This window comes from Astatotilapia calliptera, chromosome 1 (assembly GCF_900246225.1).
Source record: "Astatotilapia calliptera chromosome 1, fAstCal1.2, whole genome shotgun sequence".
NCBI lineage: Eukaryota > Metazoa > Chordata > Actinopteri > Cichliformes > Cichlidae > Astatotilapia > Astatotilapia calliptera.
In genome coordinates, this window is record NC_039302.1 from 16870514 (window position 1) to 16895938 (window position 25425).

General features: G+C 40.1%; 1 protein-coding gene across 2 annotated transcripts in view; it reads right to left on the reverse strand.

Moving 5' to 3' along the window:
* Nucleotides 1-757: 757 nt before the first annotated feature.
* ano5b (anoctamin 5b) overlaps nucleotides 758-25425 on the reverse strand; it is a 30202-nt gene continuing 5534 nt past the window's right edge. For both annotated transcript variants that reach the window (XM_026166622.1, XM_026166614.1), the window contains 19 exons: nucleotides 20444-20502; nucleotides 15708-15815; nucleotides 12256-12324; nucleotides 11795-12079; nucleotides 11484-11603; nucleotides 11302-11408; nucleotides 11087-11221; nucleotides 7520-7625; nucleotides 7187-7247; nucleotides 6717-6868; nucleotides 6317-6391; nucleotides 5985-6231; nucleotides 5708-5886; nucleotides 5485-5582; nucleotides 3923-4053; nucleotides 3612-3817; nucleotides 3313-3491; nucleotides 2454-2559; nucleotides 758-2336 (listed from right to left, as the gene is read on the reverse strand). In XM_026166622.1, coding sequence (XP_026022407.1) covers nucleotides 2109-2336; nucleotides 2454-2559; nucleotides 3313-3491; nucleotides 3612-3817; nucleotides 3923-4053; nucleotides 5485-5582; nucleotides 5708-5886; nucleotides 5985-6231; nucleotides 6317-6391; nucleotides 6717-6868; nucleotides 7187-7247; nucleotides 7520-7625; nucleotides 11087-11221; nucleotides 11302-11408; nucleotides 11484-11603; nucleotides 11795-12079; nucleotides 12256-12324; nucleotides 15708-15815; nucleotides 20444-20502 — 2651 coding nt within the window. In that variant the 3' untranslated portion in view covers nucleotides 758-2108. The remainder of the gene's footprint in view (nucleotides 2337-2453; nucleotides 2560-3312; nucleotides 3492-3611; nucleotides 3818-3922; nucleotides 4054-5484; nucleotides 5583-5707; nucleotides 5887-5984; nucleotides 6232-6316; nucleotides 6392-6716; nucleotides 6869-7186; nucleotides 7248-7519; nucleotides 7626-11086; nucleotides 11222-11301; nucleotides 11409-11483; nucleotides 11604-11794; nucleotides 12080-12255; nucleotides 12325-15707; nucleotides 15816-20443; nucleotides 20503-25425) is intronic.

The following is a 25425-nucleotide window of genomic DNA, read 5'->3' on the forward strand; positions in this document are numbered from 1 at the left end:
ACAGAAAACTTACATATTGATACTGACAAAATATTTACATGATCACAGTTCATGCACAAAACTGGTACACTGCACATAGTTTGCAGCAGTAACAAATACTATGCAACAGATGTTGAGAAACAGATAGGAATTTTTTTTCTTTAAAAAAAAACATACAAAAACAAATTAAGACAGATGTTTAAGGCATTCGTTTGTTGGGAAGTCCATCATGGATGTTGCGGGATTTTGCACGCCTCAGTAAACAGTCATGCTCAACAGACACTGAAAGATTTTAAATCCTGAGACTGGAGTGAGTGTCGACTGTCAGATATATCCTGCTGATTGCATCAGCCGCTTTACTGTAAGAAGTTAAAGCACAAACACGGAAACCTAAAAAAGCATAACAGATTTATACGCACTCTATATGACAAATGATCAACTTATTAAAAAAATAATCAATCAGACGCTTGCTACAATGTAAAATGTAAAGCAGGAGTCTTATTTTTCATTAGTGTGGTGGAAGAGCTGTCTGAGCTAACACTGCTTCTTGGCCAGTTACGAGGTGATGAAGAGGACAATCTAAAACAGGGGTCCCCAATCCCAGTCCACGAGGGCCGGTGTCCCTCAGGTTTTAGATCTCACCCTGGGTCAACACACCTGAATCACATGATTAGTTCATTACCAGGCCTCTGGAGAACTTCAGGACATGTTGAGGAGGTCATTTATCCATTTAAATCTGTGATGGATCAAGAAGACATCTAAAACCTGCAGGGACACTGGCCCTCGTGGACTGAGATTGGGGACCCCTGATCTAAAAGAAAGAACCCAAATGCTGCAAGGTCTTTTATAGGCAAATGTAAAAGCATAAAAATAGTAACTCTAAACACAAATGCTTCAGGCCACAGGGCACAAATGGATCAATAAATTAATTGCACTATAGCCCCTTAAAAAAACAGCATCTTTATATCTACAGCAGCACTTAGACGTCAGCTATAGTTAATGAGCTGGTTACTAAAACCATTTCATGTTACTCATACATATCCCCACCAGGCTACAAGAAGATCTGCTTCCTGTATAGTTCTCAGCTTGCGGTTGGACGATTAATAATATGTGGTGACATAACTAATGTGAAAGTTGAAAATTAAAAGTTGGCCATTTATTGTATAAACGGGGAAAAGTAAAACCAACACATGATCTGTCCAGTGCCCTGACAACGTGTTCTTCATGTAGTCTATTTTGTTTGTTTGTTTGTTTTTAGAGAAACTTTACAATTGGTCCCGCAGCAACTTGGTAATACAAGCAGAAGATCAGACACGAGCCTGCAGCTGCTGTCTTAACGCATTATTTCTGTCGCTAACTCAGGTCAGAGTGAGTGGAAAAACACCACACATCTGATTGTTACAGTGTTACTGCAGTGTGATGGAGGTACTTGGTTTTCAAATGCACAGTTTTAAAGAGCTTTTTTCTACATATAATAAACACTCAAACAATGAAACTCATAGTCTACTAGCTCGGCTGTAGATCAGTAGACATATTGTTATGTAGCTACCTATTAAAATTAAAATAAAAAACTAATCATGGTGAAGCTGTCCGAGGAAGCACCGCCAGTTGACTTGTGTTTCATCTCGCATATGTTTTTAAATATTTGTAAGCATGAGTGTTTTCTACATTCACAACTGACTAAATATTCAGTCCTTCATTCTCATCAAAGACTAGCATGCAGAATACTAAATTGACGTCACAGTCAGCTCTTTAAAGAGGAATCAAACCCACTGTCACACATTCAAGAAAACAAACCTTAACTGTATCAGAAAACACAGAGATTATGCTTTTATGACAAAGAAAGATGAATGTAAATACAGTTTTTATGGAAAATGAACGCTTCGTCTGCAAAAGAAGCTGATTTTAAGGAAAATAAAATGTTATACTGCACTGGATTTTAAATGCTGTATCTATGCGTTTCCTAACATAGGAGTATAATGTGGAAGGCTTTATTGTCCATCCAAAATGAAACAAATAGCGTTTTGAATTCAAAGACAGAAGCCCTTGCATATGGCTGTTCTCAGGGAGAAGAGAATACACAGACATGTCCGCCCTCGGCTTGGTTAGCTGGAGGTGCGACGCAGGTGCTACAGGCACTCAGAAAGCACTTCGTGTTTGTCTGGCGTCAACGACGTTTCCGAAGTTTGCGGCTCTGTGATGAAGCTGGCACTCAGCTGCAGTTTGAGCCTTTCCACCTCGTAGTTATGCAGGTGTTCTTGAATCAGGTATCGTTCTCGCTTGATGCGCGCCTTCACATCTGACGGGACGTCTGGGATCATCCACGCAATAAAGAACTTCACCACAAAGACCACATGCTGCAAAGAGAGCGTTGGTAAAGATATCATCACTTTGCAACATTAATTCAGGTTATTATTTATTTATTTATTTTTACGAGTGAGGAACGTGTGAGGGAAAAGTGTATTTTGTCTTACTTCCATGATAATAATGAAGGCCATTTTGGCTGCCAGGATGTGCCAGAACTGCATGGTGTGAGTGTACTCGTTCTTGTGGCCTGGAGGGTGCCGGTAGTCACGGTATCTGTACAGACCAACAAGAGAGCGGCGTCACATGCAAAAATTTCAAGGGTTTGCAGAGAATGGTCTGAAAATGAGAAAATATCCAGTGTTTGACATCTCTGGGGGAAACTAACTCAAATAACCACTCGATACACCACCAATGCTTGCAGAAGAACCTTATAAATTGAAGTGAATGGGCTACAGAAGCTGTCATGTCAATGTGAACCAACATCTCTGAGGAACTTTTCCAGCCAACCATGAAGAAATAAGGCAATTCTTAAGTCGAAAGAGGGTTCAATATGCTGCTAGCAGTGTGTGCCTAATGAAGTTACCAGTGAGTGTACAATAAGGCTCCCATAACAGACAGAAACATGAATAAACTGAAAAGTACGTAGATCTGTGCAAACAGTAATTTGAACCTAACTGACAAGTTTGATGAAATGCCTTTCATAAAAGTTATGTTTGCTAACATGTAAACACAACATTAGTACTCATCTACAGTCAGTGAGAATGCCAAATATTTACTCTGATTTTTGCCTCACGAAAGCCTTTTCACCACCAATTGCTGCATGTAGCAGCTGGAAACAACACTGTAAGATTAGTGAGCCTGAATCTCAGATGAAAGATCCTAAAACACTCCATTGACAGGCACGAACTGCAGAGTCTTGCAATGACTTTCATTGGTTAACTCATTCTACCAATATTTTGTAAAGGATATTTATTAATGCTTTAAATATGCTGAAAATATCTAAAGAGCTTCTTTCAGCTCTAATACCTGCAGGTCGTATTGAAGTGACGAAACCAGTTGTCCTCAGTCATATTTTGTGGTCGTATCGGTATTCTGTATTCTGACAGGCTGCTGTTGATGTAGCCCTTCATGCTGGTACTGTTGCTGTAGGCATACAGGTACACCATACGGGGGATCATGTCTGAGGTGAAGGCCATGATGAAAGCCTGGAAGAAAAGGGACCACAAAAAGTTGTTTCTGAAGCTTATTTCCAGGCTGATACGTAAGCACTATCTCATGAAGTTTAACCTCATTTTAAATGCGATGAAAGGGGAAAAAAAACTCACATTGGTAACAACAGACAAGATGGCCACTGAATTTAGGATCTCCTGCCATGCTCCGATGTTTCGAGCCTTGGATGCCACTGGTCGCCTAAACTGGGTGGTGAACTTCCAGGCGTCCACCCTGATTTCCAGGATGTTGTTGAACAGGGCCAAAAGGGGGGCCAAGGGGAAAGAGGCCACAAAGAGAGTGATGAAGCCAAACTGGATCACTGGAATTACAGGGAAAGCAGTCAGGACAAGTTAAACATTTCCTGTTTAATGTGACTTTTTAATTGATATTTGAATTTATCAGAGAGACTAGTGAAGCATCTCACCCATCTCTAGGTACTCGTAGAACAGGCCCAGCTGGCTGAAGTTCTGCAGAACATGATCCTGCTCCCATCGACTGTAATGGTTCTCGGGGTTGTGACGTCCCTTTCTGCTGCTCCACCAGTTACGCATCAACCTAGCAAAAAAAATATGGAAAAAATATGGTGGAGCTTTCCACAACGAGATTTTCAGAGCAAGAATGGTGACGTCAAGCTGCAGATTTTAAGATGCAGTTCTCCTCTGGGAGTTTAAGACACCACCTCAGCACCTCTAAAGTCCCTGCTTGTTTTGTAGCAATTTCAAAGGTTCAAGAAGGTTTCATTTTGTCATGGGTTCATGTAAAAAGTGTGATTTTTTTTAGTTTTTTATAAATACTGTTTTCTGTTAAGTCGCTTTCATTTATGCGCCAGGCACTTAAAATCCAGCTAATGATCTTCACTTACACTTTTAAGCTGCAATAGGCAGAAATTCTTTTAGCATGGCTGGACAAAAAATGCACGACAGCTTTTCAGTTTAATGTAATTCAAGAGAGGAAACTCTCCCAACTGCCTCTGGGCTTTGTTTTCAGGCTTTAGAAAATTTACTGTATGATGGAAGACTGTCAACAAGCAAGGCATTTTTCTACCTAATCAGGTAAGGTGAGGCAATACAAAGAGCAATACAGTCAAATTCACAATGGGAACTGGATGTGGTGGCTCCGTGCGTTAAATGGAGGGGTTTGGGTGTACCTGGCCTCTTGCCCTATGACAGCTGGGATAGGCTCCACCCCCAATGTTAGGCCCTGGTTTGACAATTTTTGCTAGTGCTTCTAGATGCCGATCCTTGTGGATACTTGTTTAGGTTTTTAGGTGCTTTCCTGCTACAGCACACTTAATTCAAGTGATCATCTTGTTATCAGGCGTTTAATACGCGAATCACTTTAATTAGGTGTGTTAAAGCAGGGACTCGGGTCCTTAGGAGTGGGGTGACTGTAGCTCAGGAGGTAGAGCAGGTCACCTACTGATCGGAAGGTTGGTGGTTCAATCGCTGGCTCCTCTAGTCTGCATGCCAAGTATCCTTGGGCAAGACACTAACCCCAAGTTGCTCTCTGATGCATCCATCGGAGTATGAATGTGTGTGAAGAGAGCATTCAGACAGCACTCAGTTTAGAGTCAGTGCTTGTGTGAATGTGGCATGTTAAGTGTCATACACTTAACTGTGATGTGTGTGGGTAAGCAATAGTGTGTATATGTAAATGATGCTGTGTCTACATGTGTGTGTGTGTGTGTGCGTCAGGAGGTTGGAGAGGACTTTAACACGCAGTTATTTGGTTGTTGGATTAAATGTTTATATGAAAATTAACTTCATATTTGCTGAAATTGAAGTTACATTTTTTACTCTTGGACATTTCTTTCTAAGGGTAGGGTAAAATATTTTTAACTAAACTTTACGCCATAGATAGTTAATGTATTATCTTTGTGGTTTCATGTAAATCTCTGACTTTTTTCCAGACTTTGGAGCTGATGATGGTTTCACAGATTGTGGCTTATTGTTCGGCCAAATAAGACAAACATTTGACGGTACTCACGGCAGCAGAGCTTCTTGAATGTTCCCCCATAACTGTTTCCCCGCCATGACGATCAACAGCTGTGTGGTCAGCTCTATCAGGCAGCCTCCGGGGTCACACTAGGACAGCAAGAGACAGGCTTTTCTGTCACATTTCTTGTATTTATGAGGATGTCTGCTTAAAGAAATACGTCTCAGTTTAGAAAAAAAGAAACAATGCTTAAATGCTGTCTTTTAAAACTCACCTCCTCATTCCTAAATTTCTTCCATTTGCCAAACATGTATGTGTAGTTACCCGGGTAACCCACAAATTTGCCTTTGAAGAAGGCCACATAGAAGCAGGAGGAGTAGTAGTTGACAAACTGGAACATGAACATCTTCGTAATCAACCTGTTCTCATATTCCAGGTGAGTTTTTGGTATTTCTGCAGGAAGCAAAGCATCATCAGTTAGCAGATCAGATAGTAAATCATCAGTTTTATTGTATTTTCTAAATCCTGTTTGCCCAATTAAATCCCAGTACCCATATCAGTGATCCAGATGGCCACCTTCTCATAAAAGAAGTTAAGGATCATGATGATGACAAAATTGATGCAGGAAGCGGTGACAGAAGTCGCCAGCTGTGGGGTGATCAATCCGCCGACTAGCAGGGTCTTGTTTTTATGGTTGCCGGACTCTCCTTTATGGTTGCCAATGATACTTGCGAAGGATGCATAGACAGCCAACCTATATGCTATGACCCCAGTAATACAGGCCAGAATCAAAGAAATCTGTGGAGAGAACACACATGATTTATAAAGCTGTGACTAGTTATAAAATCACACACACATGCACTTCAGCTGAATAATCGCTTACCCAGAATGTAACAGTGGCTCCAGAGAGGCAGTAGCGAGCACACCTGGTGTGGAGGGGGAGATATGGCTCCATTTCCTGAAAGATAAATTGTTGTTATTTAAAGCTCAGACAGACAGAAAAATACCAAATAACCTTTTCAGCAAATTTAACTGCAATATCTGTTTTTCCAGCTTTAGAAAGCCGAGTGGGAGGCAGGAGGTTTGGCAGTGTAAAGGAGCAGGAAGAGGGAAATGGGTGCAAAATGCAATGAGGGCTTTAACCTGTGAGAATGAGGTTTAAATCCTGGGAAGGGGAGCCTTAAAACAGAGAGAGGAGCACTCTTTGTACTCAGTGTAATTCCCATTTTTTCCTTTAGGTCCAAGCTTTTTGCCTATTATAACTTTAATAGTTTGAAAAGCACCTGTGTGATCTTGTTGAGTCTCCTGTTAGTGCATTTGATCTCAAACTCAGGCCGAGTTTGAAGCTCTTGCTGTTCCTCTTCAAAGTCCACCAAGTCCCACTCGTACTCCAGCCGGGCCTGGCGCCGCTTCCAGAACTCCAAAAACAGAGTTACTGTCAAAGTCAAGAAAAAGACACGGCATTTTTTAAAAACCATAACTGGTCAAGATCGATCAAAACTCTCATAACTCTCACATCCATTTGGCTTTATGCTGCATTTTATGCTATGCTACCTACAAACAGCCCCGCTGCTTTGGCATAACAGCATAATTGTGCCAGCAAATCTTCCCGGACTGGAGCAGTTTAGGCAAAGTTGGACGCTCTTTTCGTGTGAAAGGGCTTTAACTGGGAAAATCTGGCCAACAGGAGGGGGTTTCGTTGGATCTCCTACAGAAGTCAAAAACAGCAAGAGCGGCACAGACTGACACTTACCCCAGATCCCCATAAACATGGCAAAGAACACGGTTGCCTCATTATCAAACAGATGGGATTGCTGGAAGAGAGAATATGGAAAAGTATAGGTTCCTCGGACAAGCACAAGAGATCACATGCTGGGAACAAACAGGGTAACATGCTGGTTACTCAGTATGTAGCTGTATGATTAAATGTGGTCAATCTAAAACATTTTAGTCTATGCAATAATAGTTGACCTTTTTTCACTGATTACATAAACCGCATTGATTTAAATAAATTGATACAATGTAACATATGTGTAAATGAAATTATAATAACGCGACCAGCTAATATATGAAATGGAATAATTACCCAGGATGAGAGACACGTTGAGTCGAGCCTCCAGAAAGTGCAGTTTTTATCGCAAAGAGGACACATCATGATACTGCCTCCTATTTTAGGGTCACATATTTCTTTGCTAAAAATAAAACAAAATAAAGAAACCCACAGATGAACATACAGTACACACAGTAGAAGGCAATTCAATAATATTCAAAGTGTCTGTATATAATATTGTCTAAAAAGGGTATTTTGCCATAGTATAAGCATTAAAGGGACATTTCATCGCTCTAAAGCACATTCACGGTTTCCTCTGGCCTCGTGTGTTGTTCGTCCATTCTAGACCTAGAGGGCATAGTAGCGGCACATGACCTAAAGTGGCTCAAGTGCTCGGATCTGGCAGTGAACTGCAGGCTGGGCAGCCTCCATTTATCCACTTAAAATTGGGTGTGCAGGGTTTTTTTGTGAACAGTTCGGTGATCCAGCTCCACCAACTACAGGGACAAGAGGCGCAAGCCTGCAGAGGTCTGTCAAGGAACTAGCCGAAGAAGTGGAGGAAATGAGCTACTGTTTGTGGCTACAGAGGAGGGTCAGATGCAGGGGGTGGCAGAGGGATATCCTGATGTAGCCAATTGCCGCCTCACCTGGAGATGTACAGGGTACAGGGTGAAACATTAGTGACAGGTTACCAGCTGAAGACCCTGAATCTGACCCAAAGTGCACTGGAGGAGGTGTGAGGCAGAGGGCTGAGCAGGAAGTCTAGAACCTGTATATTTTATTTGGTTTTTAAATGGATTGAAAAAGTGTCTTTCTATCTGTGACAAGAGTGTGATAGGATGTAAACACTGGTGACAAAGAAAAGAGCACAAACACAACAGCTACAGTCTGCATAGCTTGGTGCTTGGTTTTATATTTATATATATTATACAGTGGGGCAAAAAAGTATTTAGTCAGCCACCGATTGTGCAAGTTCCCCCACTTAAAATGATGACAGAGGTCAGTAATTTGCACCAGAGGTACACTTCAACTGTGAGAGACAGAATGTGAAAAAAAAAATCTATGAATCCACATGGTAGGATTTGTAAAGAATTTATTCGTAAATCAGGGTGGAAAATAAGTATTTGGTCACCTCAAACAAGGAAAATCTCTGGCTCTCACAGACCTGTAACGTCTTCTGTAAGAAGCTTTTCTGTCCCCCACTTGTTACCTGTATGAATGGCACCTGTTTGAACTCATCATCTGTATAAAAGACACCTGTCCACAGCCTCAAACAGTCAGACTCCAAACTCCGCCATGGCCAAGACCAAAGAGCTTTCGAAGGACACCAGGAAAAGTATTGTAGACCTGCACCAGACTGGGAAGAGTGAATCTACAATAGGCAAGCAGCTTTGTGTGAAAAAATCAACTGTGGGAGCAATCATCAGAAAATGGAAGACATACAAGACCACTGATAATCTCCCTCGATCTGGGGCTCCACGCAAGATCTCATCCCGTGGGGTCAAAATGATCATGAGAACGGTGAGCAAAGATCCCAGAACCACACGGGGGGACCTGGTGAATGACCTGCAGAGAGCTGGGACCAAAGTAACAAAGGTCACCATCAGTAACACACTACAACGGCAGGGAATCAAATCCCGCAGTGCCAGACGTGTTCCGCTGCTGAAGCCAGTGCATGTCCAGGCCCGTCTGAAGTTTGCCAGAGAGCACATGGATGATACAGCAGAGGATTGGGAGAATGTCATGTGGTCAGATGAAACCAAAGTAGAACTTTTTGGTATAAACTCAACTCGTCGTGTTTGGAGGAAGAAGAATACTGAGTTGCATCCCAAGAACACCATACCTACTGTGAAGCATGGCTGTGGAAACATCATGCTATGGGGCTGTTTTTCTGCCAAGGGGACAGGACGACTGATCCGTGTTAAGGACAGAATGAATGGGGCCATGTATCGTGAGATTTTCAGCCAAAACCTCCTTCCATCAGTGAGAACTTTGAAGATGAAACGAGGCTGGGTCTTCCAACATGACAATGATCCAAAACACACCGCCCGGGCAACAAAGGAGTGGCTCCGTAAGAAGCATTTGAAAGTCCTGGAGTGGCCTAGCCAGTCTCCAGACCTCAACCCCATAGAAAATCTGTGGCGGAGTTGAAAGTCCGTGTTGCTTGGCGACAGCCCCAAAACATCACTGCTCTCGAGAAGATCTGCATGGAGGAATGGGCCAAAATACCAGCTACTGTGTGTGCAAACCTGGTAAAGACCTATAGTAAACGTTTGACCTCTGTTATTGCCAACAAAGGTTATGTTACAAAGTATTGAGTTGTATTTTTATTATTGACCAAATACTTATTTTCCACCCTGATTTACGAATAAATTCTTTACAAATCCTACCATGTGGATTCATGGATTTTTTTTTTCACATTCTGTCTCTCACAGTTGAAGTGTACCTCTGGTGCAAATTACTGACCTCTGTCATCATTTTAGGTGGGGGAACTTGCACAATCGGTGGCTGACTAAATACTTTTTTGCCCCACTGTATATATTTATAGTAATGGGACTGTAAACGCTTGAATTCACAGGTGAAGCGGTGTGGCCCAATACTTTTGTCCACATAGTTTATATAGAAATTAACCAGTTTGAAAGTCCTGCACAGAGCCCTGACATTAATCCCAGCACACACTTTATGACTGTTAAACAGGTGAAACAAGTAGTCCATCACTGACTCCACCAGCCCCCTTGTTGGTGAATGTGAGAAAAAATATCAGTGTGCCTTCCTTAAAGAGCACAGGTTCTTATTATACAATATGCCTGCTGGTTTTAGTTTTCACTGGTCAGCAATTATCCATCTATTCTCCTCCTCTTATCCAGTTCAGGGTTGCAGGGCAGCTGGAGCCCATCCCAGCTAGTACAGGGTGAGAGCCGGGGTACACCTTGGAAAGTTCACCAGCTCCGCAGGGTTAACACACACACAATCATACCTATTGGCATTTTAGAATCACCAGTTAACCTAACCCCACTAAATGCATGTCCTTGCACTGTGGGAGGAAGCCAGAATACCCGCAGAGAAAGGATGGATTTGAAGCCAGGACCTTTTCACTGTACCACCTCTCTGCCTGTGGTCAACAATTACATACACTTAAATGGCAGTTTAATGGTCTCCCCTAGCCTGAACTATTGCAGTCAGCTAAAATGTCAGATCATGAAAAGTTTTATTGTTATGATTTACAGTAAACAGTCTGAGAGCTATTATTATTTGGAAGGTTGCAGTTTGTGGTGCTGATGACCTTCTACATTATAGAGAGCGCTGTGTATGTTAACTAGCCTACTCTGCTCAATATAGACTACATATAACAGACAAAATATAACTTTGCTTTAATTGACTGCAAAGTGTAATTAGTCTCTTTCTAAAATAATTTAAGCAAAACAAAAGAAAAAAAAACTATAACCTTCACAGGAAGCAGGATTTACTGCAACATCAGATAAGCTTATTTTTAGCCAGGTGTACTTACAGTAATAAAAAGACTTCTTCCTGTATAAAGTAGATGAAGTAAATTGTTTACTTAGGTTTGTCCAAACAGCTGCGATGCCCCCTGGTGGCACTAACCTTGTTATGTTGTCATCATAACTGAGCACTCCATAGATGAAACATATAAGGCCCACAACAGCTGCCAAAAAGAGCATCTCTGTGTAGAAACCCAACCAGGCAAAGTAGATCCCGATCTTTTCTCCGTAGTACTTCCTGCAAGCAAATGAAGAGTTTAACATCAAGACAAATGGAAATTTTAGACGTAAGATGATATGGGACGTGTGTTTGTTTACTTGATGAGGTTGAGGGGCTGCTCTTTATAAAAGCAGAGAAACCTGGCCCAGTGCTTGTACAGGTTGTAACGCTCCTCTGCATTTCTGCCCTTTTTCCAGTACCGACACTGAAAGCGAAAGACACAATGTCAAAACAGGACCCGCTGAACAAAACACACTTTGAAGTTGGCAACGTGTCTTACATCATGAAGGGGGAAGGCCGCCGTGTAGGTCCCATTGCTGAGTAATCGCTTGATTCCCGTCTTTTCTCTATCTTTCTGCCCCTCTTTGTAGTACGCACAACGAGACAGGATGTAGAACACCTACCAACGAGAAGGAGGTTTAACAGAAGATTAAAGGATTTGGATTTACCCTTTCATCCAAATGCATTTTACGTTTTGCCTGACTGATACAAAACACTTTTGTGGTCATTGGGGTAAAACCCATAAAAGGATCTTAATTAATAAAAAACAAAATCATTAAGAGATTTAAAATATATCTTTGAAATACTAACAATTCTATTTCTTGTGGATGGTGGGAAGAAAGTGTCTTTGTCCCCGATGAGGAAGAAGTCAGTCTTGGTCTTGTCGAAGTGGTAGGTGAAATAGTCCGGTTCTGGGTGCATGATGTTGCCCGGCAGTCGAAAAGGCTGCGTGAGCCACTCCAGAGCGACATCCTGACTTTGAGGAATGTCACTCTTCTTGAAGGGAACTTTAATCTTCAAGACATCAGCGTAGGTGGCCAGTACATCCCTTGGAGCGTGGATCTTTAGGAAATAGGTCTTTTGGTCCTTGGAGTCCTGGTGGAAAAATAAGGAACACTTAAAGGAAGCATCTTTGTTAGGATTTTTGAGGCAATAATCATGGCATTGTCAAACACTGAGCCATCCCTTTAAGACAATTATATCTGGACTCAGGTGTGCCTTAGCACACTGTCCACTAGGTGGCGCTTGAACTACACAGTTGAATTTCTTACCGATTTGTCTTCTGTCTCCAGTTCCAGTCCTCTTTTCTCCAGGTTGGCTTCAAACGCCCTCCTTCTCTCCTGTGGATAAACACACAAACCAAAAACATTGGCGCTCAACAGACTCATGCCTGTTTTCCTTTTTACGGATCCATGACAGGGACATTCAGCCAAAGCCTTTTCCTATTTATTTATGAGTATTTACGACTCAAACCTTTACAGTTTTCCCAAATGAAGGTATGAAGGCCTACAGGCACGGGTTTCAGATTAAAACTGGTAAAGCACCAGCAACTTATTCAGGGAAAAGTTGACATCTTAATCAACAACAGGCACTGAGCATGTCAGTAACTGACAGCACAGCACAACTGCCCACATGTCTGCTACAGAAGCACAAAAGTGACCTTCACTCCTTAATGTAGGGAGGGATGGCCACATAACAAAACATTTAAAAATATAAAAATGTACCTTTATTTGATACACTTTGAATGAATCAAAATAAAACATGACAACAGTGAGCTATAAAAAATAGCTTATGTATATATTCAGTGTATTCAAATGACAGATACAAAAATGTGGTTAAAGTTGAAATCTTGGCAAGCCTCTTAAAGCAAATGACAAAAAGTGTCATGTTTGTGTTGGATGTTTGGAAACTCATGCAGAACATTTCAGATGCCATCATGAAAGTGTACCATGTCTGGTTTTCTAACGTCTGCTAAAACCCACGTGAGCTTGAACGTTGTCGTTTTGCTATTCAACATCCAGCATCATCTTGGTCAGATCAAACTTTTAGAACAGAGGTGAACACGCCCATATTTATACATCACGCACCCCTATACGCCCTGTGGTGCCAGGTGTGGTTAACATGAGGGTACCCTAGCAAATGACAAAACATTTGCATTTGATTGAGTGAATACATTTCAGCAAAGTTAACAAAAAACTGTATTACCAAGATCATACCTACATATGAATGTTTGATCTCGTACAATCTTATCCGTGAGGGCTGTGAGAGTGAAAATGTAAACATCTTCTCCTCGGAGTGCAAGGGTATTTATAACACTTCCTTGGGGATCTAGTGTGCTCTATGTCACTGCATCAGTGATTTTTCTCCCTGAAATGCAACTGAGCAGCACTGGCCCTGTATCCAGACGCAGCTCCTGTGCTCTGCTATCCTGGATCTTAGAGCTCTGTGTCTTTTTTATATATGCTAGGCCACATGGACATTAGATGAGACAGATGCCACTTGTTGTGGGAGCATGTGTCTCTTTGTGGTTTTCCTTGTTATCCAGTGGGTGTATGTGATACTCTGAGAGTATGCACCCCACTGATAAGTCCCTCCTGGAGGATTAAGGAAAGTATTTTTAAAAGGGATAAGACTCAGTCTACTGCCATTTGTCTCGAGTTTGGAGGTTGTTAAAAGAAAATACTGGAATTTGCCATTAAATAGTGAATCAGATCTCTTATGTGGTAAACTTAAGCATGACATAATAAGTGTTCAGAGGGGTGTACTATAAAAGAAAATCAGCATAGTAACTATTAGATAACCTGCTCCAGACCAGATTACTGTAGGTTTCAGTAAGCTGCATTTTCTCTGACACCGTATCCTGTAAGTGTAATATAGATACTTTGAATATGCTCCATAAACGGTAAATTGACTCTACTGGAGCACTCAAAGCATTTCATACAACGTGCACTTTTTTCTACACCTGAGTGCTAATGTAACATTCACATCCTGGTAAATGCACATTGGGGTTCAGTATCTGGCATGCAGACTGAAGCAGCCAGGGATTGAACCACCAACCTTCCACTCAGATGACCTGTTCTACCTCTTGAGCTAAAGACTACTCAGAATATAATCAGTAGAGCTGACTAAACGCTACTGAGTAAAGCCTAGCCTTGTGTCACACTGTCACAGTAATTTCCTTTCATTTATATTCAGAAGGTCGTGTACATTTTTAGATTTGGCCTTTTTTTTAAACATTGCTTTGTTTTGAAGCTTCTAGAACACAAATGAGAAAACTGTCCATTTATATTTGCACCATATTAACCACTGAAGATATTCAATTAACAAAATTAATTCCACTTTGATCTGGCGACAAACTTAAGCAATTCTCCTTTAGGAGGCTAAGGAAAAGTGTAAAAGCTAAACACACTGAGCAACCTGTAATCTTTAAGTGCATGCAGTTTTAAGTTTCAGAGCTCTAAAGTGCAGTTTTCACATTAGAAATAAGCAGTAGTGCCAATGTAGTAGAACTATATTAATATATTTAGGCCTATTTTACCACTCTGTGCACTTGTGATAATTTCCACAGAATTACTCTCATCAGTTCCTCTGATATTGTCTCTGACTGGAGTAAAAACCCAATTTTGTACATAAACAGAGCTAGATGGCATTAGCCAGCAAAGCCTGGCAATGTTAAACTTGTTCCACTCCTCAGGTGACCACTCCCTTGTTGTTTCTTTAATAGCTTTGTATCTATGTGATGTTTGCACGTCTACTTTTTTCCCCAAGCAATTTTTTGACCACTTGGGGACAGTAAAAACAAATTTCTGAGTACAAAAGAAGCACACAGCAAAATATTGCAGGTATTCACTTCTTTAAAGGTTTGTTTTTGGGCCTTTAAAGTCTCCTGAAGGATGTATCTGGCTGTTTGGATCCGCTATGTTCACCATCCAGCTTCTGTGTCCAAAAGAGCCCCTTTCGAGGGCACGATATAACAATCCACAATGTTATCTTTCTCTGTTTAATCTGTTTCTTCTACAATACCCACCAAATCCACAATGCAACATATAGTAGTTTTCCAAGGCCTGTATATTAGTTTCTGCAAACATAAACTATGCAAACATAGTTTCTTCCCATAATGGAACCGCAGCGATGACTGTGATGAATAATGCAAAGTTGATGATGACCAGTTAAGTGTCTGAAATCTTGATTTAGTGCTGACTGTGCGTCCGGTACAAGGATGTGTCATAGCTTGCAATTGTATGACACTATTCCCTCTTCACTGCTTGAAAGGAAGGCAACTCATGAAGGCTCACGAAGATATTTCGTGTACCTTCACTTCTTAAATAACTGAGGGAGAACTCAAGATATTTAACCCCTTGAGAGGATCTTCTCTTTGGAGGGTTGTTGACCCACTGCTATTAGGATGTTTAAAGCCCCATTCTCACATTGCTTGAGATGATCTCAATAAGTTACATGATGAGGAGGAGGCACAGTGTCTTATAGAGGTTTCACATCTTGGCCTTGCTTCATATCTTGGCTCATAGGATGTCTCACATGATTAACAGTCTGGGTTTCCATTTACAAATGTCATATGTTCACAGAAAAGGGGTTGACTCTCACTTCCTCTTTACAGCATGGATTCCTGTTCCAGTTAGAAATTGCATAATACTATTGTCTGCTAGCATTTTAAAACGCTGAGTAGGCAAGTAATGACAATTTGGCCCTTTTCTGTTACGCTTACCTGTTTCTTTTCTCCGTCCTTGTCATCTACGTAGGACAACACAAAGTCTATTCTTCGTACTCCGTCCCTAAAGAACACAGTGTCTCTGCTTGGGTCTAGTTTGTCTGTCTGCAGGAGAAACAACCACAAAGTAGAGCTTTTAGCTTTGAAACATTGGGAAGCCAAACATACGTCCACCCTTGACAGATACAGACAGAAACAAATTAAACTGACTCAGGCTTGCACTCATACAACTGGATACATAAAAAGCACAGAGGAAATATACCCTCCTGAGTCACAAAGAAAAAAATATTTTGACATTAAGCTGAAATCATACTTAAAGATCATACAGATGACATAACACCTTGTGTCAAAATTTGGAGAAGGGGCTAAAAATGACAACTTCAAAAGTCCATTATGGATAAGAAGTATTGTATATGATAGATGTTTGAAGGAAATAATCTTTCCATGGCAGCCTTGTTCCACTTTGTTTAAGAGAGTTCTCACTTTCCAGAGGGCTTTATTCTATTCTTTTTTTCTTTATCCAAACAATACTCAGGATTTTCTATGAATCTGTTGTGGTCAGTGCCATACTCTATGCTGTTGCATGCTGGGGCAGCAGGTTGAGGATCCTGGATGCCAACAGACCCAATAAACTCATCCGTAAAGCCTGTAATGTTGTAGGGGTGGAAATGAACTCTTTAAAGGTGGTGTCGGAGAGGTGGATGTTGTCCAAGATAAAGACAGTGCTTGACAATAGCTCACACCCACTCCATGAGTGGGTGTGAGGTCAGTCACAGGAGCACGTTCAGTGAGAGACTGAGATTATCCAAATGCATCGCTCAGAGACACAGGAAATCACTCCTGCCTGTGACTATCTCACTGTACAATCCTCCATCTAATGCACACGTGCGCACTGCAATCGTTGCACATCCTTAACATCACATCCTCTGCAGAGAAAATTACAAAGTCAATATAACAATGTGATCTATATATATTTAATTTTGTGTAATATACTGGGATATTTATTATTAGATGCATTATTATTTATTTATAACTTTGTTGTATAATATTTATTGATTATATTATTTGATTTAGTTTAGTTAGTTACTGTTCTTTACTGGGATTAATAAAGCATTCTGATTATGGTTTTCCCACTTATCAGAAACATCAAGATCATTTGTTACTCTGACAGCTTACTCTTGAAGCATCTGTCTCAGCTTATTGAATCGGCTATAACTAGGAGCTAGTAAATTCAGATCTTAGGTTATCTAAATCATGCTGAAACCAGAGCTGCTGAATAGAAAGTCGCGTCATCTCTGTTCACTCCAACTGGCCATTGTTTTACAGCAATGGTGGAGCACGGAGCTTTGCTAAATTTCCAAAAGTTAGCAATACATGGTAGCCGTGCCATAATCATATAGCAGCAGAGAAGTTTGATATGCATTTTTCAAAGGTAAGAAGTTGAGAAACAAGTCTGTGTGTTATCAGTATACACTCTATTTTAGGACTATTTGAAGACTACATGACAAGAGGCAGTAAGTCCTGGTGTCCACTACGGAGGACAATGAAGTTTAGTTTTGGAAGTAGTAAAATTACTGTGCAATTTTGATATCCTACTAACTCAAAGTTAAGACTCTCAAATTGAAGAAACAATTCTTATGCAATCGAATTATAATATCTGCAAAAAGTCCCCAAAACAAACAGTGTTACTTAACCTCTCTTGTGGCCATAAAATATGGAAGCTGAAATTTCCATCATTTTGAAATGAAGTCAGAGAAGTCATGCAGATTCCATAAATGCTGCTTGACAAAGTGATCGTAAACTCATGTCCCCAACATAGGAAAAAAATTAATTGCTGGGTCTGAGGATGATATATGCAGTTTAGACCACTGATTACAGAGACATCAACCCGTTCTGGCTCTTCAGCCGAAAAGCATTTTTAAAAAAACACTTTCTCTGACTAGAAACATTTAGAGGGCAACAATGATGACTGTAAAGAAACCAGATTTAACTGCAAAGCCTGAACGCTACACAATCAAAGCCTAACATTACACAAAAATAGCGGACGGTAGAGGAAAAATGTGTCGTGTCTGTATCGTTACTTAAATTTCAGTATTTGATTACCTGAATGCATTTAGAATTCTAACATTAAATACTTTTCCATTAATGTAGAAATTCATCTTTACTGTTTCCGTATATAAGAAACCTTTACGCTTAAATAAACAATAACCATTATTTTCAGCTACTCTAATTTCATCTATCATGCATCCATGCACGCACGATCATTAAACAAAAAAAGAAATTGAATGTATGTTAGTTTTCTCTGTATATAAAGGCAATCTGAGTTTGTACTATACATTAAATAATTTAGCTTGGGATCTCGAAATAACTGGTGCTGCATGGTAGGTAGCAAAACGAGATATTTAAGCTGATATTCAATAAAAATAGTGAGAAATAGCATGTCTTAACTCCACTTTGAGCTAGTTAGTGTGAACTGCCTGTATATATATTTTTAATGTTTATAGATAAAGTCTAAAAATAATGTTAATTAATTTAATGCCCAAAACACACTACATGGAAAACTTGAGTTTAAATGATGTCATTTTGTGGATTAGCTTTGTTGTTCTATTAGTATGTTTCACATTTATATGGCTTCATTTCTTATTATGATATTAAATCTTTGCTGCTTTTCCATTTTTGTTTATTTTAATCATTTTTGTCTGTCATTGATTGCATGACCCGTCTTGCAATGAAAGAATAACAAAATAAAAAAGGTAACATACATTTGAATTGAAATGTTTAAAAAAAACAAAACATACTTTAAGAACTATATACTATTACAGTGACTTGACTAGGACTTGAAGTGCCATGTTGCCTGAGCAGTTTGCTGCACTCCACCCAGGGTTTTTTTTTTTCTTTCTTATCAGACGCTGTCATTGACTAACAGACTTTCCTCTAAAGGAGTGTGACTCAGCTTCTTATATTCAGGGTGCAATTTGTGGGGAGAAAACCACAGAGGGTTTATTGTCTGAATCCTGTTAGTGTTTATTACTGCTGTCAGTTTCCCATTTATAACAACTAAACTAATTATAACTTCAGCTAAACAAGATCACACAACCACAGCCTTTAAAATAATATTACAACATTTTTCTGTGACATTATCTGTCTTATTATGGCTTTAAACACAGGTGACCCAGTCGAGACAAACTGTTTAACATCCCAGATTAAATCACATTTCCACTTATTGCTATTTAACCTCAGTTTTAAATGAAAAAATCTTAAATTTCAACTGCACAAAATGCTGCCAGTTTAAAAATAATGCAGCAATATTAGGCTTAGAAAACAGACTTTTTCTGCAATCCTGCAGAAAAAGTCTGTTTTCTGATTTTTAGAGTTAACATATATGCAAGTTATGTGTTTTACAGCATCCTGAACCATATGTGAATGACTCTCAGGTTAGGCTCGATCTTTTCACTCAGGAGTGTGGCTGCTATTCTTTATCGGCCCATCACAGTAGCGGCACCATTACTTTCAAAGCCAGCAAGCAGTGCACTTCATTTCTTCATAGACAGCGGCCTGTTGAGTGCAATTCAACGATTTTAAATACAGCATTGCAGAACTCATAGTTGTAGGAAATTCAGATGTTAACAATCGGGGATAATCAGTATTTTTCAAGTATTTTTTTCCACACGAAGTAGAAATATTTCTAGGATTTTCTTGTGAGTTTCCTGTTGATTTCTCCAGGTAATTTAGCTAACTCTGAAACAACAGTGCTTAGTGGTTTAATAAAAAAAAAAATAGAATAGAAGCACTCCAGATCATTCCCCTCCCCTACTTTGTGTCATACCTGTCACAGGATCACAGTGCTGAAAGTGAAAGACAGCATCTGATTTAAGTGTTGTTTGCACTGTGGATCATTTCAGATGCAGTGCTAAAAATCAGATGGGGCGGTAAAAATAATTTGGCAGAAGCAGGGACATATAGACCAGAGGCAGAGGAATACAGCTTGGTCAACTACACCCTGTTTGGACGGTTAATAAAACATCTTTTGACCTAATGAGAAAATTTTAAAAATATAGCGATTCAGTGTTCAATGGTTATGCACTGAAACCTCATGCACACATATCAGAAATATACCATCATTTGTATTATTAAGATACATAGTGCATCTGTGGAATGACCTCATTATGTCACTGAAAAACCAAAGAGACAGTTTATTTCAGTCTTGCTGAAATGAGCGGCACTCTGTGATAACATGGCTATCTTGTGACTCATCAGAGTCATCAATCAGAGGGGTGAGTCACCAAAGGGTCATCTAAGATTTTAAAATTACTCATACATACAGTGAACACTGACATAAACAATTTAGTTGACTACAAAGGAAATAACACACAGACAAAAGGCTGCTCAATTAACTGTTAATGGAAATCTTAATGGAAATAGATATTTTTATATATGCTTGTTTACATTTAGTAGGGAGATAGGAATCATCATGAAGTTAGCAACTAGCAGTGTTTCAATGCATCCAGTATGTATTGTATTAAACAAAGGAGGCATAGCACATTAACCAGTGCTTTGTGTGCACATCGGTTTACTTTTGAAAAATAGTTGCTCTGAGCTGACCAGCTCCTCTCATACAACTAGCAAAAAAGTGATAAACCTTTAACTGTCATTCCCAAAATGTCTTAATTTTTTTTAGCTAGCTAGATAGAAAGGGAATGTGTTGAAATGCTCACAGATACACCAGCACTCACTTCTGTATTTCCTGGCAGTGGTGCCCTTTCAGATAAAGAACCATTTCCGCTGCTTTCATCTGCAAAATAAATGAAGAAAAGAATAACATCAAGAGAATTATACAGCTGTACAGAAGAGTGCAGTAACAATGCTGTTCATGTTTTAGAATTCAGTCTTTGGTATGTAATAGCATAGTAATTATCTAGTTATTATCGTATTATTGTATTGTAATTGAACTGGTCTAAATACACTCCATCCATTCATCCATCCATTTGCTTCCAATCCAATTCAGGGTCACGGAGGTGGTGGAGCCTCCTCCAGCTGCCATAGGGTTAAAAGTGGCATACACCTTAGACAGGAGTTAACTTGACACACAACTCAGTGTGAGGAATATCTGCAGAGAAGCCACACAGGCACATGGAGAACATGCAAACTCCACACAGAACGGTCCCATGAACTCCAGACTTTCTTGCTCTGAGGTGCAACAAGATGCTAACTACTCCACCACTTTGCTGCCCAGTCGAATAAGTCGAATCATTAAATGATATATTTGTTCATGTCAGTAAATGGTTGTCTCACGTAGGACTTAGTGGTCTTTTTCATGTTAGTTTGTGTTGCTGAAGGATTTGCAGCACATAAACTCAAACATAGCCAATCTTAAACAGGTAACCCAGAGACGGGTACCTGGTTGAAGTGAATTAAGCTTAAAATGCACATACTTACAAATTTGCAGACTTTAAGCAAAAAACATGATTAATGAATTAAACATGATTGATTTTTCTAACTTCTCAAAAGCAATAGTTGCATATATATCATCTAAATTGACAGTAAGTAACTGTTAAACTAGTTCAAATAATTTGGACCGCAGGATAAATTAAAGCTCACTCATAACAAAAACATCCCTTTAAGAAGAATCAGCTGCCAAATTACTGTTATGGCTACAAATGCATAGTAGACAGCATCAATATAACAAGAGCCAATGAAAAAAAGACTACAGGAGGCAATATCAGGAGATACTGACTATCACCATGTTTGTAAGTACTGAGTTGAGAGAGATGAAAACACAAAGGCCACATTGCACATACACACTTATGCAATGGCTCGCCACATTCCAGCAGAGCCTCTCCGGCCCTGCGTGGCAGACTCTGGCAGAGGAAATGTGCTCATGTTGCACTGCTCTGCTAGCCGCCTGCTTCCCTATTATTCCTGGATGGTGGGAAAGCTGCACTTCCTGTGGGGGAGGCTGCATGACAAAAACATCAGTGAGAGGGAGGAGCTGGCCGTTGAGGTTGCTGTTGTATCAAAGGGTCCAGCCTCCTCCTAAAAGAAGCACACATGCAGCACACAAAGAACACAAAGCGCTTCAGTCTCCCTCAGCTTGCACTGGCAGAGACCTTTCGTTAAGCAGGAGGGTCTGACAGACAGCAGTGACAGCCAATAGCAGCAGTACTTCACTGAGAGGCCTAAAGAGGCACTTGGAGTAAGAATATGGCATATCAGTTAGACTATAAGAATCCACAGGAAATATAAGTAGCATATTACACCGTCTTTCCAATTAACCCTGTGTGAGCTGCTTTTTTCCTCTCCTATCTTTTTTATCCGACTTGTTTTGGTCTAACTCCAACTGTGCCAAGCCGTCCACAGTTATCACAACCTGGCTTAGAGCAAACAAAGGCAAAAGGCCAGCAACTTCCACAGAGAGACAGACTGAAGGAAAACACAAAGTAGCGTTCCCTCTGTGAAACAGGGCAACAGACACACTTACTAGAACAGATGGCCATAAATGAGTCTTCACTGGAAATTACTACCACGTATTAAAATGAGACAGCTATTAATTTGGGCAAAACTGAATAAGTGAGAAGTGCCATGCGCTCTTTTAACTACCCACTTTCCACCCATTTAACCCAATTACACGTCTCCTGCTATCTATTTACAGGAGCTGAGATACTCTCTCGTCAGCATGATTGTCAAAAAACATGTTACTAACTTCGTGGGAAATGAACAGTGGCATTTTGAACCATCTCCAAAACAAATGAGAGCACCATTGCTGAGTATTGACCCTGATATAGCCAAACAGCATTTCAAAACCTGTTGCATGACTGAGATGCAGTTGAGAGATGTGCTTTTAGTGATTCCAGTTCATAAAAAGTTGTGCATACCTCATGCCCATAGGTCCTGCCCTGTAAGACACACCACAAGGCCAAAACTGGAAGTAGATCAGTGCAAACTCATCCAGGAGGTAGTGACTTTATACATGTGCGATGCAGCCAAGAACAGAATCAACTAATCTCTTTTCCTAAATGAGTTGATTCTATCCAGAGACATGATGCTGTACTGATGTTCAGACGGAGCAGAGGAAGGCGAGAGATTCACATGTAGCCGAAGCAGAGGCATCTGCTGGTGTTATGAGCTGTAAACAGAACAAGGTTGTAGCAGATGTATGCACTGAGCTTTCAGAGCTTTATCATAAGAACAATCGAAAAACTATTTTCGCATCTTTACTTTCTGCATCATTGGAATTTGAATCGTGTTAGGAAATAACAATCATTAAGATCTTTAAGATAAAGTCTATCTGTGTTGTGCGAAAGTCTTGAGCCACCCCTCATTCTTGTAATAGTGGGCTTCAGCAATAGTTCTTCAGACCTTCCAAAGGTCTCTCAAAGTTTTCTTTTGTCATTAGCTGTTTTTTAACTTATTTTCAGTCTACTCTTTACAAATCCCCACTTTCAGAGGAACATTTGTTTTATTGTATAAGCCACTTAAAACTGACCTAATCATCGTTCAACAATAAAAAAAAAAATCACCAACTCAAGAGATGAACCTGACACAGGACCTGGGAGATGCACCCACTGATCCATCTAATGTTTGCTGAAGCCACATCAGAAATATCAATAAGCCATTTCTAACGAACAGGAACCAGGAAAGGAGGCTGAGGTATGCCAAATTACACAAGGAATGGACTAAATGAATCCAATTTTCAGACCTTTGGTTTGATACAACATCTGTATCTGTAAAACACAGTGGAGGCGCCGTCCTGGTTTGGCGCTGCGTTCCAGACAAATATCTCCCCTCAATTACTGCTTCACATCAAACTTATTCCGTCAGCAAGATTAAGAACAGTGAGGAGTGACCAGCATCAGAGTTGGAAAATCTCCATTACTCTAAATAATTAAAGAAATCAGAAATCAATTCACATTACATGAGTGGAAGAGAAGAGGAGACCTTGTGCCAGGATACCGGTTCCCTAAAGACAGCACTGATCTTGCAGAATAGAAAGAAAAGAAAGCAGGGGCTATAACACTTCTGTCACTGCTATCGTCTAACAATAATCTATCTTTATCCAGACAATCTAATGATATGAAAATACAGACAAGCCCGTGCTGCCTTTCTATTTACAGTAAACTGACAAAACTTGATTCTGTGCTCGCTCCACTCTTTGCAGGCAGGCAGCCTGCTCAAAGGATATGTGTTCATGAAGATATATGCAAAGCTGGACTAAGGTACAACCAAAGTAGTCAAATGTACCTCTGCACAATCACAATCATTTCTGCTACAGGACTGCCTGTTACAGAAAAGGTGTCTCTAATTTCTGCAGCTTTGGGGACACATGCAGCCCCCAGATGAGACGCACACATAGCTTCACTTTTTGTGTGACGCTGTAAGGCTAGCAGCCTCATCACACTGAGTCACCGAAACAAAGATTATGAAAGTCAACCTGCATTTCTCAATCTGAAACAGCATGCTGGGTTTAGTGTTTATCTAACATGAGGATGTGAAAGTTTACATCACCTACCCACTCAGTCACCCACTCATGTGTACGTTAGCCACATGAATGGCTAATGTACACCCCCTTACTGCTTCCCTAGGAATTAAGAGGAAGAATAGCAGGCAGGTGCTGGTAATCAAATACACTTGATTTAAAGATCACTGTAAGTGTGAACACCTCTATTAAAGCAGACGTTTGGGCAATTTGGAGGTCTAGGTGTGTGTTATTATCACAATACACACAATATGTGTTATTACATATTACCAAGAGGGACATCAATAATAGAAAAACAATTGCTGCTCATTAATTTGGATAGGATTATAAGGCTATTTCCACACCGTCTGAAGTTCATCCTTCTACAGTGGGAAACATTATCCACAAGTGAAAAACACAAGACAGCTTCCATTCTTCCCAAGAACACATTCTAGCAAATTCACCTCAATGCGATGCTCAAAAAAGAGTTGAATCTCAGACTTTAAAAGACTTAGGTTTGCAAAGTTACATTTGAACAAACCACAAGACTTCTGGAACCAAAGTGGAAATGCTTGGTCATAATTCACAGCACCGCGTTTGGCAGAAACCACACACAACATGACACAAACACCTCATTCCCACTGTGAACGCCTCTGTATACCAAAGAATTCTGGAGTCAAATGAAAGGTCATCTGTCCAAAAGCTAAACTTAATCATGCAACAGGACAATGATTCGAAGAACAGCATTCTCCAAAATGATATCAGAGTCTGATAAAGTCACTTCAACTTATTGCTCTCAAGGACGGTTATACAATTTAATCACTCGTGGGGTGAACATAGATTTTCACAAACCTGCATGGAGTCCTGTGACTGCGCTTACATTTTACTTCAGTGCTTGTGCTTTATTTGCATTTCTGTGCCACCACATTTGAGAGGAACACACTGTATTTCATTTTTACTTTGAACTATAAGAATGCATTCAAAGTATGATTGTGTTACTCCCTGTAATAATGAAGGCATACTTTACAGGCTAACATACCACAGGCTAAGAATAAGCTACTGCAGAAGGACTGATGGCTACCTAAAGAAAAAGCTAGCTGTAGTAGCTATCCTTCTTTACTCAGCAAAAGACTATCTGAAGCCAAATGAGTTTTTTTTTCTTCTTCTTATGTCAGACTTATGTTTGAATATGGTAGTCCCTAATTTCTCGGTGATTAGTGGACCTTTTTGGGTAATGTTATCAAAGGTTGCTCATTCTTGATG